The 15422-nt window shown below is 46.8% G+C and overlaps 1 protein-coding gene across 1 annotated transcript in view; it reads left to right on the top strand.

The window, feature by feature from the left end:
- Hgsnat (heparan-alpha-glucosaminide N-acetyltransferase) overlaps positions 1-15422 on the top strand; it is a 31131-nt gene that overhangs the window by 3807 nt on the left and 11902 nt on the right. The window contains exons 3-10 of the mRNA XM_032918927.1: positions 692-828; positions 1234-1355; positions 3884-3953; positions 7114-7183; positions 8516-8625; positions 10702-10778; positions 11978-12008; positions 14530-14690. Coding sequence (XP_032774818.1) covers positions 692-828; positions 1234-1355; positions 3884-3953; positions 7114-7183; positions 8516-8625; positions 10702-10778; positions 11978-12008; positions 14530-14690 — 778 coding nt within the window. The remainder of the gene's footprint in view (positions 1-691; positions 829-1233; positions 1356-3883; positions 3954-7113; positions 7184-8515; positions 8626-10701; positions 10779-11977; positions 12009-14529; positions 14691-15422) is intronic.

Consider the following 15422-nt stretch of genomic DNA (forward strand, 5'->3'; position numbering starts at 1 on the left):
CTGAGCCATTTCTTGTTCCCTTCATATTCCCACGTAAGGAGACAGCTCATAATTAAAAACTAGATAGAATATGGTCAAGGGAGAACGCTTGGCCACAACTGAAGGATGTTTCTTAGCCTGTTTTATTTATTTCTTTTTCTGCCGGGCATGGTGCCGCCACATGCCTTTAAATCCAGCACTCGGGAGACAGAGGTAGGTGGATCTCTGTGAGTTTGAGGCCTGCTCTGCAAAGAAGGTTCCAGGACAGCCAGAGCTACACAGAGAAACCCTGCCTCAAAAACAAAAGCAACAACAACAACAAGAAAACAAACAAACAAACAAAACCCAGAGCAATAGAATGCTAGCTGTAATGGCAAGCTGTATTTATTGAGTCGTGGAAAGTAGACCTGTGGACAGTAGGTATGAACACCTTGTTCAGTTCCATCCTGGACGGCAGCCATTACTTTAATATTAAGTTAGGTAGGTTTTATCCAAATAACTGCAACCTTAAAAGTATGAAGGAAAAGTTAGGATTTTTTCCTTGGATATTATTTCCCCCCACAACTGAGAGACTTTCAAAACCTCTAATGGGGTTAGAGGGGTAACTTATGACAAAGCAGCTGCCTAGCCTTGCCTGGCCCTGGCTTTGGCCAACAGCAACGCCTTCTCAGAAAGCACCTGACACCGCGTCTGTTGGCTTCTGTCTCACCAGTGCACCTTCCAGCCTCTGGCGAACGTCTCCCATGGCCGAAAACCTGCAAAGCCAAGCGTTGAAGCTGTCTCCGTGAGCACCCAGCACGGGTCCATCTTGCAGGTTAACTCTACCTTGGAAGAGAGAGCAGCTTGCAGGTCCGTGCCTGCTCCTCATGGTCTAACTCAAGTCTGCTTCATTTTCTTTTTTCCCTACACGGGTTTCACTTTTCTTAATCTTCCTGATCCATATATAAGATTTCATATCATTCTTTGCTGATGGTGTTAGCAACGTCTAGGACTGGTTCTCAACCTTCCTAATGGTGCGGCCCTTTAATACAGTTCCTCATGTTGTGGTGAGCTCCCCCAACCATAAAACTATATTTGTTACTACCTCGTAACTGTTATGGACAATTGTTACTGTTATGAATTGTAATGTAAATATCTGATATACAAAATATCTGATATGCAGCCCCCCCAAGGGGTCTTGACCCATAGAACCTCTGGTCTATTTCCTTATTTCTTCATGTAACTGTTTGACGTCGTTTTGCCTGCTCCTTGTAGGCTGGAATACAAATTTGGAGAATTTGGAAACTATTCCCTTTTGGTACGGCATGCTTCCAGTGGAGCCGATGACATTGCCTGTGACCTAGTTGTTAATGAGAATCCAGTGGACAGTAACCTTCGTAAGTACATGTTTCTTCGCTGGCTTCTTAGTTTTGTGTTCTCGAAGATTTCAGTCTTCTTGCTTCTGACATTTCATGGTGTGCTCATTAATTTAAAGCACGGATTATATCTTATCTCTGTCATTCGTTTGTGGTACAGCTGTAGTTTTCTTTCTTTTGGGTGCTGACGATTAAAATCAGGACCTCACACACGCTGAAGCGTTTGCTCTAACACTGGCCTATACCTCCAGTCCTGGTTTGATGTTTTTACCATGTATATTAACTAAGATTATCATGTAATGCAGCACCATATTTTGATATTGCTAGGTCTAGTTTAAAAAAAGTACAATTTTTGTTTTTATTTTTGTTTTTGTTTTTTCCACAGCTGAGGACCGAATCCAGGGCTTGTGCTTGCTAGGCAAGCGCTCTACCACTGAGCTAAATCCCCAACCCCAAGCATACGGGTTTTAAGCACACTGGAAAGAAACTAGAATTAGGGCATTTAGCTTTCTGGTTGGGGACTTAGGGCACACAATGTTTCCTGTGAATCTTGTTAGCATCCAGTCGAGGCTCCCTTACAGTAAGAAGCATCCTTCATTCTCCAGAGCTCTGCTGTCGCCCTGAGCCCTCTTGAGATGGGACTGTGTGTTAGATGCTCTTTAAGGGACAGTGAGGAATCTTTGTGGCATTGATGAGTTCACGGAAAGCTGAGTGACGTTACTTTAAAGAGAATGTAGGGCCAATACTAAAGGGGCACTTGGGGAACAGCTTAACTGGTTAAAAGGATATTGAGGCTCAATAGGGAAAGGCACTTGGCCCCAAGCCTGAGGATCCAGTTCAATGCCCCAAAGCTCCACGGCAGAGAGACTAGACACATGCACCCACACATACACGCCAAGAGTAAAAAGATATGAACACGGTAAAGTAGTGAAGAATAGCATATGCAAACGGTGTGAAAACTGCAGGGTTCTTATGAAACAAAGAAGACAAAAAGTAAAAACCGTACTTAAGTGGCCTTTGGGGTAATGGGGGCCCCTAATCTTGACTTGGGTGTGATTTGAAATTCTCGCTCGAGGGCCAGCAAGACGGCTCAGCAGTAGAGGTGCTTGCTGCTAAGCCTGAGCCTGGAACCCACACGGTTGCTCAGATAACAGATAAACAGGCCTTTGCTAGCTCAGCAAATCTGCATCTCATGATCGGCAGCAGGAAGTGCCCCTTCAGTGTGCACATCTGTCACATGGCCCGGCTATGGCAGTGCCTTCTGAGACTGAAAGACTTCTTGGTGGCTTTGCACAGTACTGTGTGAAAAACAAGTTAGGCTTATAGAAATGTTACAAAAAGTTTTTTCCGAATACCCTCCACCTGCCTTTGTTTAGGCTCTTAAACAATGTAATCTTTTTTTTTTTCTTTTTTTATTGGGTATTTTTTAAACAATGTAATCTTGCTATAATCACCCTGTATAGACTTCTTGGGACCAGGAACTTAACATTTAAGCTGATCTGTAGCTGTTTAAACTTCTCAAGTTGCTCTTTTTAGCATTGATTGATTGATTGATTGATTGATTGATTGTGTTGGGGGTGCCAGAGTCCACACGTTGTGGAGTATAAAAGGACACTTGGAGGGTTTGGGTCTCTTCTACTATGTGGGCTCTGGGCATGGAATTCAGTTGTCAGCCTTAGCACGCAGGCCTTTATTGCTGAGCTGTCTTACCCGTCTGTAACGTCCTTTCTCCCACGCAGGATCTAATCTAGGATCCCATGTTGCATTTAGTTGTCCAAACTGCTTTGTCCGGGTCACTGAGAGATAGTCCCTTGCCTTTCTTTGTCTTTCACGACCTTGATGGTTTTGAGGAGAACTGGCTGCTTTGTCCACTGACCCTGGTAGATGTTTTCTCATGAGTCCATAGAGGTTTTCCATGTGAGGGTGGCAGGCACCCCGTAGAGACCTGTATTCTCGGGGCTGGGGATTTAGCTCAGTGGTAGAGTGCTTGCCTAGTGCCGCAAGGCCCTAGGTTCGGTCCCCAGCTCCCAAAAAAAAAAAAAAAAAAAAAAAAGAGACCTGTATTCTCTTCAGGGAGGTGACCAGACCTTCTCCAGGACCCACACCTACTATGAACATAGTGAAGGACGTAGGGATGAAGCGGCATCTTGTCTGGGGTTTAAAATACGTTAACAAAACAAGAAGTGACTTAGTAGGTGAAACAGAATACTGCTTTTGTTCGACTGAAGTGAGAACCCAGGTCCTGGCAAGTGGAAGGTTGGTCGCTGCTCCTCCACTGAGCTGGATCCCCAGCCCCTAGAGAGATAGTGTCTTAATGATAGGAAATCTCTCAGGAACCAAGCGCTGGGTGTGTCGTGAGTAGATCGTACAGCAGCTCTCCTGCTTCCTCATTCTCTGCTGTTTATATCCAGAGTTTACCGTGCAAGTGTGAGCTTAGCTCAGTCCGAACCAGTTGCTGCCGATGGAGTAATTAATGCCCTGACAGCTTTGATGCATAAGATGGCATTCTGGGGATAACAAGGTTTTGTTTTGTTTTGTTTTGTTTTTAGCTGTGAGCATCGCATTCCTTGTTGGTCTAGCCCTCGTCATAGCGATATCCATCCTGAGGCTCTTGCTGAGGTAAGCTGTTGAGGAGAGTGACTGGGAAACAGACCCAGAACTAATATACCCAGAAAGGGCAATTTGGCCCTCAACGGACCGTTCTTCCACCTCAGGACAATCACCAAGAGCAGACAACACGTAGATGACCGTTCTTCTCTGTTTAATGGGATTTGTATATCCGCCATGACTGTTCTAGTCCTGGGCGTGTGAGCAGACTCTAGTCTCTGACCAAGGGCACGCTAATGAAGTTGTGAATGGGTTTTTGCCTTCCATTCTCCCGACATGGCTTAAGATGAAGATATTTGTCCCCTGGGTTGAGTTTTAGTTAGTAGAGGTGGTCTATGATGTCTCTGAGTCTTGACATCTTAACTACCCCCCCCCTGTTTTCTCTGCTCCTCGCTAGCCCCGGAGTCTGGGGGGCTAAATGTAGTACTGAGGTAGCATGTGGCTCAGGACCTCAGCGTGACTCCCTTACCTTGTGTAGACGCATCGGATTGGAGAAGCCATTTGGCCTTCTCTGCCTGGTTAACAGTGATCCTGGGAAGTGAACCAATAGACAAGAAAAGAGAAATAAACAAAATAGGTCCAGGCTGGTTTAATCCATTCCAAGATGTAATTTTTTTTTAAAATTAGTATGTATGTGTTTGTGTGTGTGTGTGTGTGTGTGTCTGTCTGTCTGTCTGTCTGTCTGTCTCTGTGTGTGTCTCTACAGAGGCCAGAGACATTGGACTCCTTGGAGGTAGAGGTAGTTGTGAGCCACCCAGTGTGGGTGCTGGGCCCCAAATCCAGGTCTCCTTTAAGAACAGTATAACTCTTAATTGCCAGGCAGCTCCCTAACCCTTTGATTAACTTTATAAGAAAGTTCTTTCATGTTTTAAAAGGAAGAAGGATGGCCGTGGTGACACACACCTGTAATCCTTACAGTTGGGAGGTAGAGAAAGGAGAATCCTGAGCTTGAGTTCAAAGCCAGCCTGGGCTCTGTAGGGAAACCTGGTCTTAGAAAGGAAAGGTGGATGGGACGACAGAAAGAAGAGACTGCATTTTACACGTTCGTCCTGATGGGTCTCAGGTCTCCTGAAGGACCACAGAACTCACTCATGACATTAACTTTATGCAGGGGGTTGGAAGAATGAGCGCATTAACCTTCATTTGGCTGCCTTGAGGGAGTTTATGCCTTCTGACTCTGGGAGCTTTTGAAATAATTCCGTTTCGTGTCTAAGAAACCTGACCTTACAGTGGTAAGGCTCTCTTGCTGCTTAGCTGTGACCACTGGACTCAGCTGCTTCCTAGGAGGAAAGTACGAGTTACGTTTCTTGGAGGCAGGTGCTATCCTGTCAGTCTTGTGGTTAAGATGGAAATGCTGTTCTAATACAGCAGCTTTCCCTGGTGCTTTCCCTGTGAGTGGATCTGCCCCTTCACTCCGTAGTGACAGATAGCTGGGGTGAGGTACTTGCAAGGAGGAACTGGTCATCTTGTCATCCCTCCCCTGCCCACCCCCTCCCAATCCCCTGTGTAATTGGACTCCTCTGGCTGTCCTAGGTGGGTAGGCTGCATGCTCTGGCAGGAGCAGAGGGGAACTAAAGCTTTCCATTTGCCCTGTTGTTTCTCAACATTCCTGTGTAAGTTCAAGGATTGTCATGTGGGCCAAGAATCTCTCCCTTTCACTCGGAGAACGGGCAGTGGAAGATGCATGTCTTAATTTTTAAGCATTTCAACTTCTCCATTTTGGTGCTTCCTTGAATGTGTCTATTTCAACGTCTTCACATGACGTTGACATTAGCGGCGCTGTGCGGACTAGAAATGGCTGTGGTTCGTTCCTAAGGGGACTGTGAAGGGAAGCATCAGCTGTGTGGGTTACATGTGCGGCCGATTTGAACACATATAAAGAACATCCAGGAGCCGGCGAAACTGGACTGGCTACAGGTCGATGATAAGGAACATCGCTCTCATTTGAAACGCATGATGGGAAAGATCTGCTTGATGGCTCGAAAGGTAAAGGCCCTTGCCACCAAGTCTGGTGACCTGGTCAATCCAGGCTCCACATGGAAGGAGAGAACCTGCTCCAGCAAGGTGTCCTCTGACTGCCATTCTTTGGCATATGCATAGCTCCCCAATTTATATATAAAATAAATGTAAAATATGATTATGTCATGATCATGTTTAGAGATAAAAGTTTCCCCTCTGGCAGACACCGCAGTGTCAAGGGATGGGGTGATTTTGTGGCTGGGCTTTCTGTAAAGCTATAGAAGGCAGTGAGTGGAGGGGGGGGGGAGTCAGATGGAGTAGGTTGCCCATGTGTGGATTTGAAGCTCAGTGACTCGTTGCGGTTATCGAAAACATGTGGGTGGCTTTGCGGTTTTAAATTTTCGAGACAGGGTTTCTCAGTATAGCCCTGGCTGTATTGGAACTCCCTCTGTAGACCAGGCTGGCCTCAAACTTAGAGCATCCACCTACTGCCTCCCAAGGGCTGGGATTCAAGGCGTGTGCCACCACACCCAGCAAAAATTGTGCCTTAAAAAAAATTGTGTGTGTGTTTGTGTGTGTGTGTCGCAGGGACGTGTACACATGTTGGGGATCAGAGGACACCTCTGAGGGGTCAGTTCTCTCCTACCATGTGGGTTCCTGAGACCAAACTCAGGTTGTCAGACTTGATCCTGTGGGCTGGAGATCTTTAGAAAGATTTATGTCCAAGCAGAAAATGTTCCTAGTGAAAAATCAGTTAGTGTTTTACCCTTTTGTCAACCATGTAGAAGACAATTGGTTTGTTGCCAGCGAATGATCTCTCCGGTGTGCACGTGTGCATTTGTATGTAGTCTCCATCACACCGAAGGTACTTTTCCCTTTTCTGTATGTAATTGCTTATTTCTCTGTGTGTCCTGTGGAGTCATTCCTCTGTGAAGTGGTCACAGTTGCTGCCACAGGCTTGTTCTTGCTTTTAGCAATGGCGAGGACCCTGATGACAGAGAACATGAGCTTTTAAGTCTTAAATTCTCTGTCATTATTTTTCTTAGCTGACAAGGACTGCTAACAACTTTGATCTCTCTTTCACTATTTCTAAAACTCTTCCGTAATGTTTATGAACCTTAACATAAATTTTATTTCAGGATCTTGTCAGTTTGAGAGTATTATCATTCAAGACAGAAAACTAATGGGGGAATTCTTTTTCTCTAAAATACAGTTTGGATGACATCAATAATTGGATTTCTAAGGCAATAGCTTCTCGAGAAACTGACCGTCTCATCAACTCTGTGAGTTATTCGAGTTTACATGTGTTGTCTTGGGAGGTTTTCTAAATTTGAATTTATACTTATTTAGTAAGCATTATTGTCCAGTTTAATACATTTGATTGTATTGTACAAGGCCAGACTCAATGTCCTGAATGTCCCCATGCTGATGAATCTAGCCCAGGGCCTATGTGTGCTACACAGACCTTCTACATGCAGAAACATTCCTGGTCTGGACTTAGATTCTTCTTCCTGTCTGATAACCCCAAGTATAAGCCAGCATTCCTGCATGCTTGCTCTCCTCTTTCTCTCCCTCCCTCCCTCCCTCCCTCCCTGCCTCTCCCTCTCCCTCTGAGACAGGGTCACATGCGGCTTAGACTGACCTCCAACTTACTGTGTAGTATATAGCCAAGGATAGCCTTGATCCCCCTCTGGTCCCCCTCCTGTGTGCTGAGATCACAGGCCAGTGACGTCACTCAGGTGGTACTAGCAATCAAGCCCAAGGCCTCGAACATGATGGGCAAGCATCTTCCCAACTGTCCCAGCCTGCTCACATCTATTTTTTCATTATATCTTTTTATTTATTTACTATTTATGTTCGTAAGGAGACACATGGGTGTGAGTGTGCGTGCGTGCATATGCCATGGCCCACACGTACAGCTCAGAAGACAACCTTTGGGTGTAGATATTTTCCGTCCACTGTGGGTTCTAGGAAGCAAACCCAGGCTGTGAGGCCCAGGCCGCTGGCACTTCAGGCTTGGCCGTCTTGCTAGCCTCCACCATGCATCCCAATGAGAAGCAGCCCTGTCATCAGCCTCTGTGGAGGCCCCAGTCCCCTCTCTCAGTGAGGCTAGAAGTCTGGGCCGCCTTAAGAGGTACAATTTCCACTCAGCAGGCAGCCCCATTTGAATGAACCAGAACATCAGTATAAATGTCGATGGCCGCTGTAATAATTAAATATACTGTTACATTTGGGCTAATAAAGACTCCATAGCGTATATGTCTCCACATCTGTTCTGGACTGCCCAAGAACCAGTTCGTGCCTTATTTTTTTCAGTGCGGGGGACTGAACACATGGTCTCTCACGAGGCAGCAAGCCCTCTGCCATTGAGTTACACCTTCAGCCCCAGAATCAGTCCTGTGTCATTATCTAAAAAGTGACTGTCGGCCCCATCAGCAAAGAACAGAGAAATGCTAGCAAAGTGGAGAATGGAACCCCAGAGGGGGTCTTCACAAAACCAAACTATTGTTTTAAAAACTACTCTCTTCCACTCCACTTTCTTTCCTGGATTATCAAATAGTGAGATTTATTCCTTAGCCCCATCAAGTGTCATCTCTTTCTCCTTTCCTTGGAAGGAGCTAGGATCTCCCAGCAGAGCAGACCCTCTCGGCGCTGACTGCCAGCCAGAAACACGGCGTGCTTCTGCCTTGCCGCACCGTCTCCGATGCGTGGATACATTTAGGGGGTAAGTGAGGCTAGGTGGTAGGCACGGGCCCTTGTTTGATTTTTGTAATCACACACACGCCCGTTTCTTAGCGTCATTTTGATTTTCTAGGCTGGTGTAGCGTTGCACTCTGGAGGCCAAGGTGAAATGATTGCTGGGAACTCAAAGCCATCCTGGGGTCTCAGGATTGTCATGATGAGGGCCTGGAATACCTACCTAGCTTGAGCATGTCGCATGTCGCCAAGGTCATTCCCCAATACCACAAAAAGCAGACAAAAAAAGAGGAGTGAAACAAAAGGAGAGATCGGGGTGGTGTTGAGAGAGAAAAGGGAGGGAACAGAGCCAGGACTAGTTTCCACGAGTGTAGTGGGTAGTTTAGTGGTCTGGGCAAGTGGCCATGTTTGGGACACACTCTGGTTCACTGTGTCTAGCAAGAAGCAGCAGCTTGGGAGGCCACGCCAGCCCACGGCGGCATCTGCGACTGCGTGGGGAAGATTGGCTTTCACCCTTTGCTGCTAGAATGCCCGGAATTAAGAGTAACAGCAGCTCCACAACCATGGGCCCTAGCTTGTCACGCTGTGCTTCTGGCAGAAGGGTGAAGGCCAAATTCTGACGAAGCAGATTCGTGACTAGCCAAAAATAAAACACACAGTGTCTGTTCCTCCACATCTTCCGTCTGAGAGAGCCCTACGTTCCTTCCCAGCGTCGGGAGTCTTGGGTACCCACCTTTTGGATTTGCGTGAGACAGTTCAGGTGTTTGGATAAGCTGCCCCTATCCAAAACGCCGGGAGCCAGAAGTGTTTCAGATTTCAGAGTGTTGGAATGCTAACCACGAGAAAGCCTGTGGGTGGGGCCCGGGTCTAAACACAAACTTAGATTTCTACATGTGCCTCACATACATGACCTGAAAGTGATTTTAGACAGGATTTTTACGGTGCCTGCGGGGGTGTTTGTTTATTTGTTTGTTTGTTTTTGTCTTGTGTTTTTTCTTTTGAGAGTGGGAGTGAGGCATTCTGGGATATAAGGCTAGGCTCCACATGCAGTGAATAACCACTGCTTCTCTACCGGCCCAGTTCCTGTATCTTTGCTGCAAGCTGACACAACATCAGTGTGGCCTTTCCCACCTTTGTGAACGTGATACATTAGTGCCCTTCGGGTTGCAGGTGAAACGCATCGCAGTGCACAGAGTTGATAACAACCTTGTAGTTCCCTGAGCCTCCACACCTCCGATGTGTCTTATTTGGAATGTGCTTTTAATGGGTGGGCTTCACAGATGGGAAAATAGACCCCCCGAGTTAAACAACTCTCGGCCACTCAGTCGCTAAGCCAGAGAGACAGGCCACTGTCGTAAATGGGTCACTGAGCAGAGCAGGTCAGTCCTCAGCATTCAAGTGTCCCTTCTTGGGTTGGCAGCCAACGATAGCCTGTTGGGAAGCCATTTTACTGTATCTTTATTTTCTTTCCTGTCACCATTGACACGTGGAGATAAAAAGTTCATAGGGGAACAGAAAGTAACACTAAACACTTAGGAAGTGCCTAATGATACAGCGTGCGAGACTTGAACTCTGAATCCTCAGTTTTGTGAGAACCATGATTCTGTGACAGTAAACACGAGACACCCAAGCTAATTAACACAAACTTGTGTTTCTGGAAGCATGTTACTCTGTATTCAGATCATAAAATTCAGTTATGTAATGTGAAGTTTTCCTTAAAATGGCTGTGTGTGTGTGTGTGTGTGTGTGTGTGTGTGTGTGTGTGTGTGTACTCGTGACTGTTAGTTGTGGTTTCCTGGTCATGGTGCCCCTGTGGAATTGGAAGGACAGCTTACAGAAGCGAATTCTCCCCTTCTACCATGTACTTGCCAACCCAAGTATAAAATTTCCCTGCCATACTGTGTTAAATAAAAAACATAGGCGGAAGAACATCGTTCCGTGTCCCCTCCTTGTGAGCGCCAGGAAATCATGTCTCGCTTTAAAACTTTCCACTTGGGTCATTATCTGCTCTGTAGAGTCACGTTATGGTGATGCCCCTGGTGTGAGGTCTGTCTGTCCTTGGCAGCTGTCATTCCATCACCCTCCCTCACTGTTTGCCTTGCAGGGTAGCTCTCATCCTGATGGTCTTCGTTAACTACGGCGGAGGAAAGTATTGGTACTTCAAACATTCAAGTTGGAATGGTAAGACACTTCCTGCAGGTAGGGTTGCTTACAATACCCCAGCCCTGTCCCCCACAGAAGTGTAGATCAGCAGAAGACTCAGCTTCCCCTGTGGGCACTCCACCAGGGCCCTCTCAGCCGCTTAGAACCACCCTGGCCTTACTCTGGGGCCCTTTGGTTTGGTTCTCCCGAGGATCTAGAGTGACTCTCTGTAGTGACACGGGGACCCTGGATTTTTCTGCTGTGAGGATCTCCACGGGGAATGTAAAGACTTGGTTTTTCACAGTCACAGGTATGGTCTAGATAGTAGAGCTACCATGTTACTCAAGGCTTACAGTCTCTCTTGGGTGCCACCTAGGAAGATTAGTCTGAGCGGCACTCAGGAATCGCTATGAGTCCGGGTGGACAGTGGATAATTCAGGACCACGAAAATGACATAGAATACAGAAGTTTTAGCTGCCTTTTTCCTAACCAGACCATACCTGCGGAAGCCTCTAGAAGGGAGTTTGACCACTGGCACCCAGATTCTATGTTTTAATGACGGAGTCTGTAGCCGATGCGCTCAGTGCTCAGACCTGGAGTCCAGACGCCAGCAGAACATTAGTTGTTTTTAAGTATTTATTTAAAACAAGAGTTACTGCTTCTTGACCTCTTGGCTGAGGCCAAGTATAAAACAAGGTTCATCGGCTTTGCAAAACGGCTCAGCACGTAAGGGGGCTTGCGGCCAAGCCTGACAACGAGAGTTCAGTCCCCAAGACCCACATTGTGAGAGTGACTCCTGTAAGTTGTCCTCTGACCTTCACACATGCTTCCCCACCCGTAAATTAATTAATAACAGAAAAATTTAGAACGGGAGTTCTATCTCCCATTCATACCTAAACACCAGAGTCTCTCTTGTGGGCCTGAATATTTTCAGTTAGGCTCCATGTTGGATATTCTGGTAGAAGACATGGAGCTTCTGCTGGAGGGAGAGAATAGGTTTAGATCGGTATTGCTGGAAGGTCACACACTTGTCCACAGATCTCTGGTTTTAGCCTCCGTGAATGGTTTACAGTCAGGAGCCTCCTCCCCTAAGCCCCGCCCAGTGACTGTGTAGGGGCTCCTGTCTGTGTATTGGACTTTCCATGTAAATACGCAGCAAAATGTACACGTTTGGAACTGGGAAGTGTGCCTACTCTAGAGTCCTCTTTTTACTGTTTCTTCTTTTTGTGGTTTTACAGGCCTGACTGTGGCTGACCTCGTCTTCCCATGGTGAGCGGATAATATATTGTAAGGGTTATACACATTAGAGATTAACGCCCGTCACCAATAATGCATTGGTGTTCAGTAACAGAAGGAGATAAAGCCTTCCCCTCGGACTTGTTTAACCGCACTTGAGTCTGGATTTGAAGTCTGTTCTTCAGTGCTCCATGCCTCCCATCCCCTTGTCTGTCTGTCTGCATATGCTGTGTGCCACTCTAACAAAGGACTTCTCTCTGTGTTTATTGAACAGCACAGAAAGCATGAGTGGGGCAGGAGGGGGCACATTACAGAAATCTTTAATGGAGTCTTACGAGGGATTAAGTCACTGGCTCTAACTGATCCCCACTGATCCAGACAACGAACAGTATTGTTTATCAGCCAATATCTATAAAACCGGTTGCTTTCAACCTTTAGATTTTTGGAAGTGGATCTCAACCTCTGTACCCTCTGCTTTTGGCAAATGTTATACACGGATTATCTGGGCCAGGGGAATGGAAGATTAAAACTACACGTTAGCTTAGGTGGTGCGGTGGATGACATGGGGAAGCCAAGGAAAGTCAGGGAGATTGTGCTCTTAAAGGTCTATTCATGGGTTGGGGATTTAGCTCAGCGGTAGAGCGCTTGCCTAGGAAGCGCAAGGCCCTGGGTTCGGTCCCCAGCTCCGAAAAAAAAAAAAAAAAAGAAAGGAAGAAAAAGGTCTATTCATCAAGCAGGCTGCACACACAGTAGGATAGCAGTCTTCAGTGACTTCAAGGTTTATTAGTAACCCTGGCTGTGAGGTCCAGCAAAAGTTCCAGTCTCTTAGGATGTCAGAGGTATTTCACAATACTGCATCAGCACAGCCTGTCATCCGTCCTCCCCACATCTCCTGTCCTTGTTTGTGAACGACTGGAGCCTCTCTCTGTGACCAATTCTAGATTATGAGCCTGCACTGACTGTTGTGAAGCCCTCCCATAAGTTATGTTACCAGGCAGTTCATATACTCGGTGTGCCCACATAAAAGATATTTGGTATCTCTGTGTCTGCATGAGATTGAAAGTAAGACCTTGTACATGCTAAGCACACACGCTCTGCCACCAACCGGTAGTCTCGGCCCCAAAGGTGAAGGGTTTCATAGGGAACATCTTCTCTACTTGATGCTAAAATTCTACCACAAGTTCAGAATTTATGTCAAGTTCCATTAATCTCCTAAATATGTGTCAATCCTCTGATTAAAAATGGGTAGAGTAGGGCTGGGGATTTAGCTCAGTGGTAGAGCGCTTACCTAGGAAGCGCAAAGGCCCTGGGTTCGGGTCCCCAGCTCGAAAAAAAAGAACCAAAAAAAAAAAAAAAAAAAAAAACAACAACAACAAAAACGGGTAGAGTAAGTTGGCATGTGTGAATAGTAGCTGAGTGGAAAACTCTCCACTCGTGGATTCTCAGTCCCATCAGGGTCTATTTCTGTCTGAGGCACCCCTTGCGTTCACTCTGACACTCTGAGCAACTTTGGTTCCCAGACAGTGGTTCATATGTTGGGACTCTGGTGTTTTATTACTACCATAGGCTCAAGGTTTGTGGGGGGGGGTGTTTGGGTTTTTTTGAGAGGGATTGGATAGGGCACTTTCTGTTTGCTCAAGATCTGGTAGTGACTGCAGCAGGCTGTCTGCACAGCTCCTGTTACTGTCCCGTGAGCTGCTGACCCTGGAAGGGGAGCCAGAGGATGCTGGGAGGCAGCCCGAGCAAGCCAAGCTTCCCTAATCCTTAGCCAGGGACTAGGAAGAGTACACTGTGGCGTGTCAGTTACTTTCTCCTTGCTGGGACAAAATACCTCAGGGGAGGGACTTAGGGGAAGACGTTAATTTAGCTCAGGGTTGTGTAGCAGCAGAAGGCAGCCTGTTCGAAGGACAGGAAGTAGTGTCTCCAGGCAGGAATGGGGACTGCTCTCATCCTCTAGCCACACCCTACAGCCTGTGGCCAAGTTGTCCCTGGTTCCCCAGTGATCTAAAACACCACCAAAAGGGGACTGACTGAACATGCAATCCTGTGAATGTCCATGCTCAGTTTTATTTTTTTGTCGGGGGGAGGGGACTTTGTAAGTTTAAAGAAAGGAAAGAGAAATATGTGTGATTCCTCCATGACAGGGCGGGGGAGAGGAGGGGAGAGGAAGGAAGGTAGGAGGGACTTTTTCTTTCAGGAGAAGGAATGAGTTTCTAAAAAAACGAAATGTTCTTTTTCTGAAGGATTTTGCATGCTAGCACAAGCCCTTTGCATCCCAGTCGCTATAGCCTTCCTCTGTGGAGGGCTGTCCTGGGAGTCCCACTAACTGTCAGCCAGTCTTCCTCCTACCACAGGACTCGAAGGTGTCCTGTCAAAACTCCCAGCCAACAGGGCCGTGTCTGCGCCCCTCCTGTATTGTGAGCCTGCCACTGTTTCATGACTCGGCTACAGTGGACAGACACTGTGTCAAACCTCCCCCCTGCATTATAAGATATTAAGGACACGTGTATAAAAATTAGAAATGGCCACCTACCAATAAGCCTTTCTTTTTTAGGTTTGTATTTATTATGGGATCTTCGATTTTCTTGTCAATGACTTCTCTCCTGCAACGAGGATGTTCCAAAATCAAACTGCTGGGGAAAATTGCATGGAGAAGTTTTCTGCTAATTTGTATAGGAATCATCATTGTCAACCCCAATTATTGCCTTGGCCCGTGTAAGTATCCCTACCCCGCTGTTAGTATATGGTCAGGTTGAACTGTGGAAGAGACGTGTGTGTGTGTGTGTGTGTGTGTGTGTGTGTGTGTGTGTGTGTGTGTGTGTGTTTTATCCCAGTGTTTGGGATCAAACCCAGGCACATGCTCAGCAAACTTTTTGCCACCAAGCCCCGAATGTTCTCACCCGATGTAATTCTCCCGACTCAGTCCCTCCCCACAGATCAGTTATTAGAAGAGCATCCTTACTGCTTGTATATCGTTGGGCCCTGTTGTACCGAGCTTGGCGTTTTAGTTCTGGGAGGCACTGTTGTGTCTACTCCAATTCCTAAGACATAAAGGCCAGGCTGAGTGAGGTTGAAGTTCTGTTCCTTGTGTTGAGGGGCAGAGGAGAAAGAGACCAGGTCACATTCCCATGCTCTATCTCCTGGCCCTTCTGGTTCTGCCAGTGTTTGCTGTTAGGGAAAGAATCTGTTCTAACCCGTGTGCCAGCCATGTCTTTGCCTCTGTGCTCCTCAGCACCTCTAGGTGGTGATGGGAGACCACTAACACCTCCTGCTGTACCAACGGCAGACAGGGAAGGCAGCCGTCACTGTCCTGGGGGTTTGACTTGTCTTTGGCAAAGGAGAATAGATGCTTGCACAAGAGCCAAGACCAGCCCCAGGCAGTGAGTGCCTTTACTAGAGGCCTCAGAGCTTACGGCAGTAATTCTCAACCTCCCTAAAGCCCCTTAA

Source organism: Rattus rattus, chromosome 13, assembly GCF_011064425.1.
Source record: "Rattus rattus isolate New Zealand chromosome 13, Rrattus_CSIRO_v1, whole genome shotgun sequence".
NCBI lineage: Eukaryota > Metazoa > Chordata > Mammalia > Rodentia > Muridae > Rattus > Rattus rattus.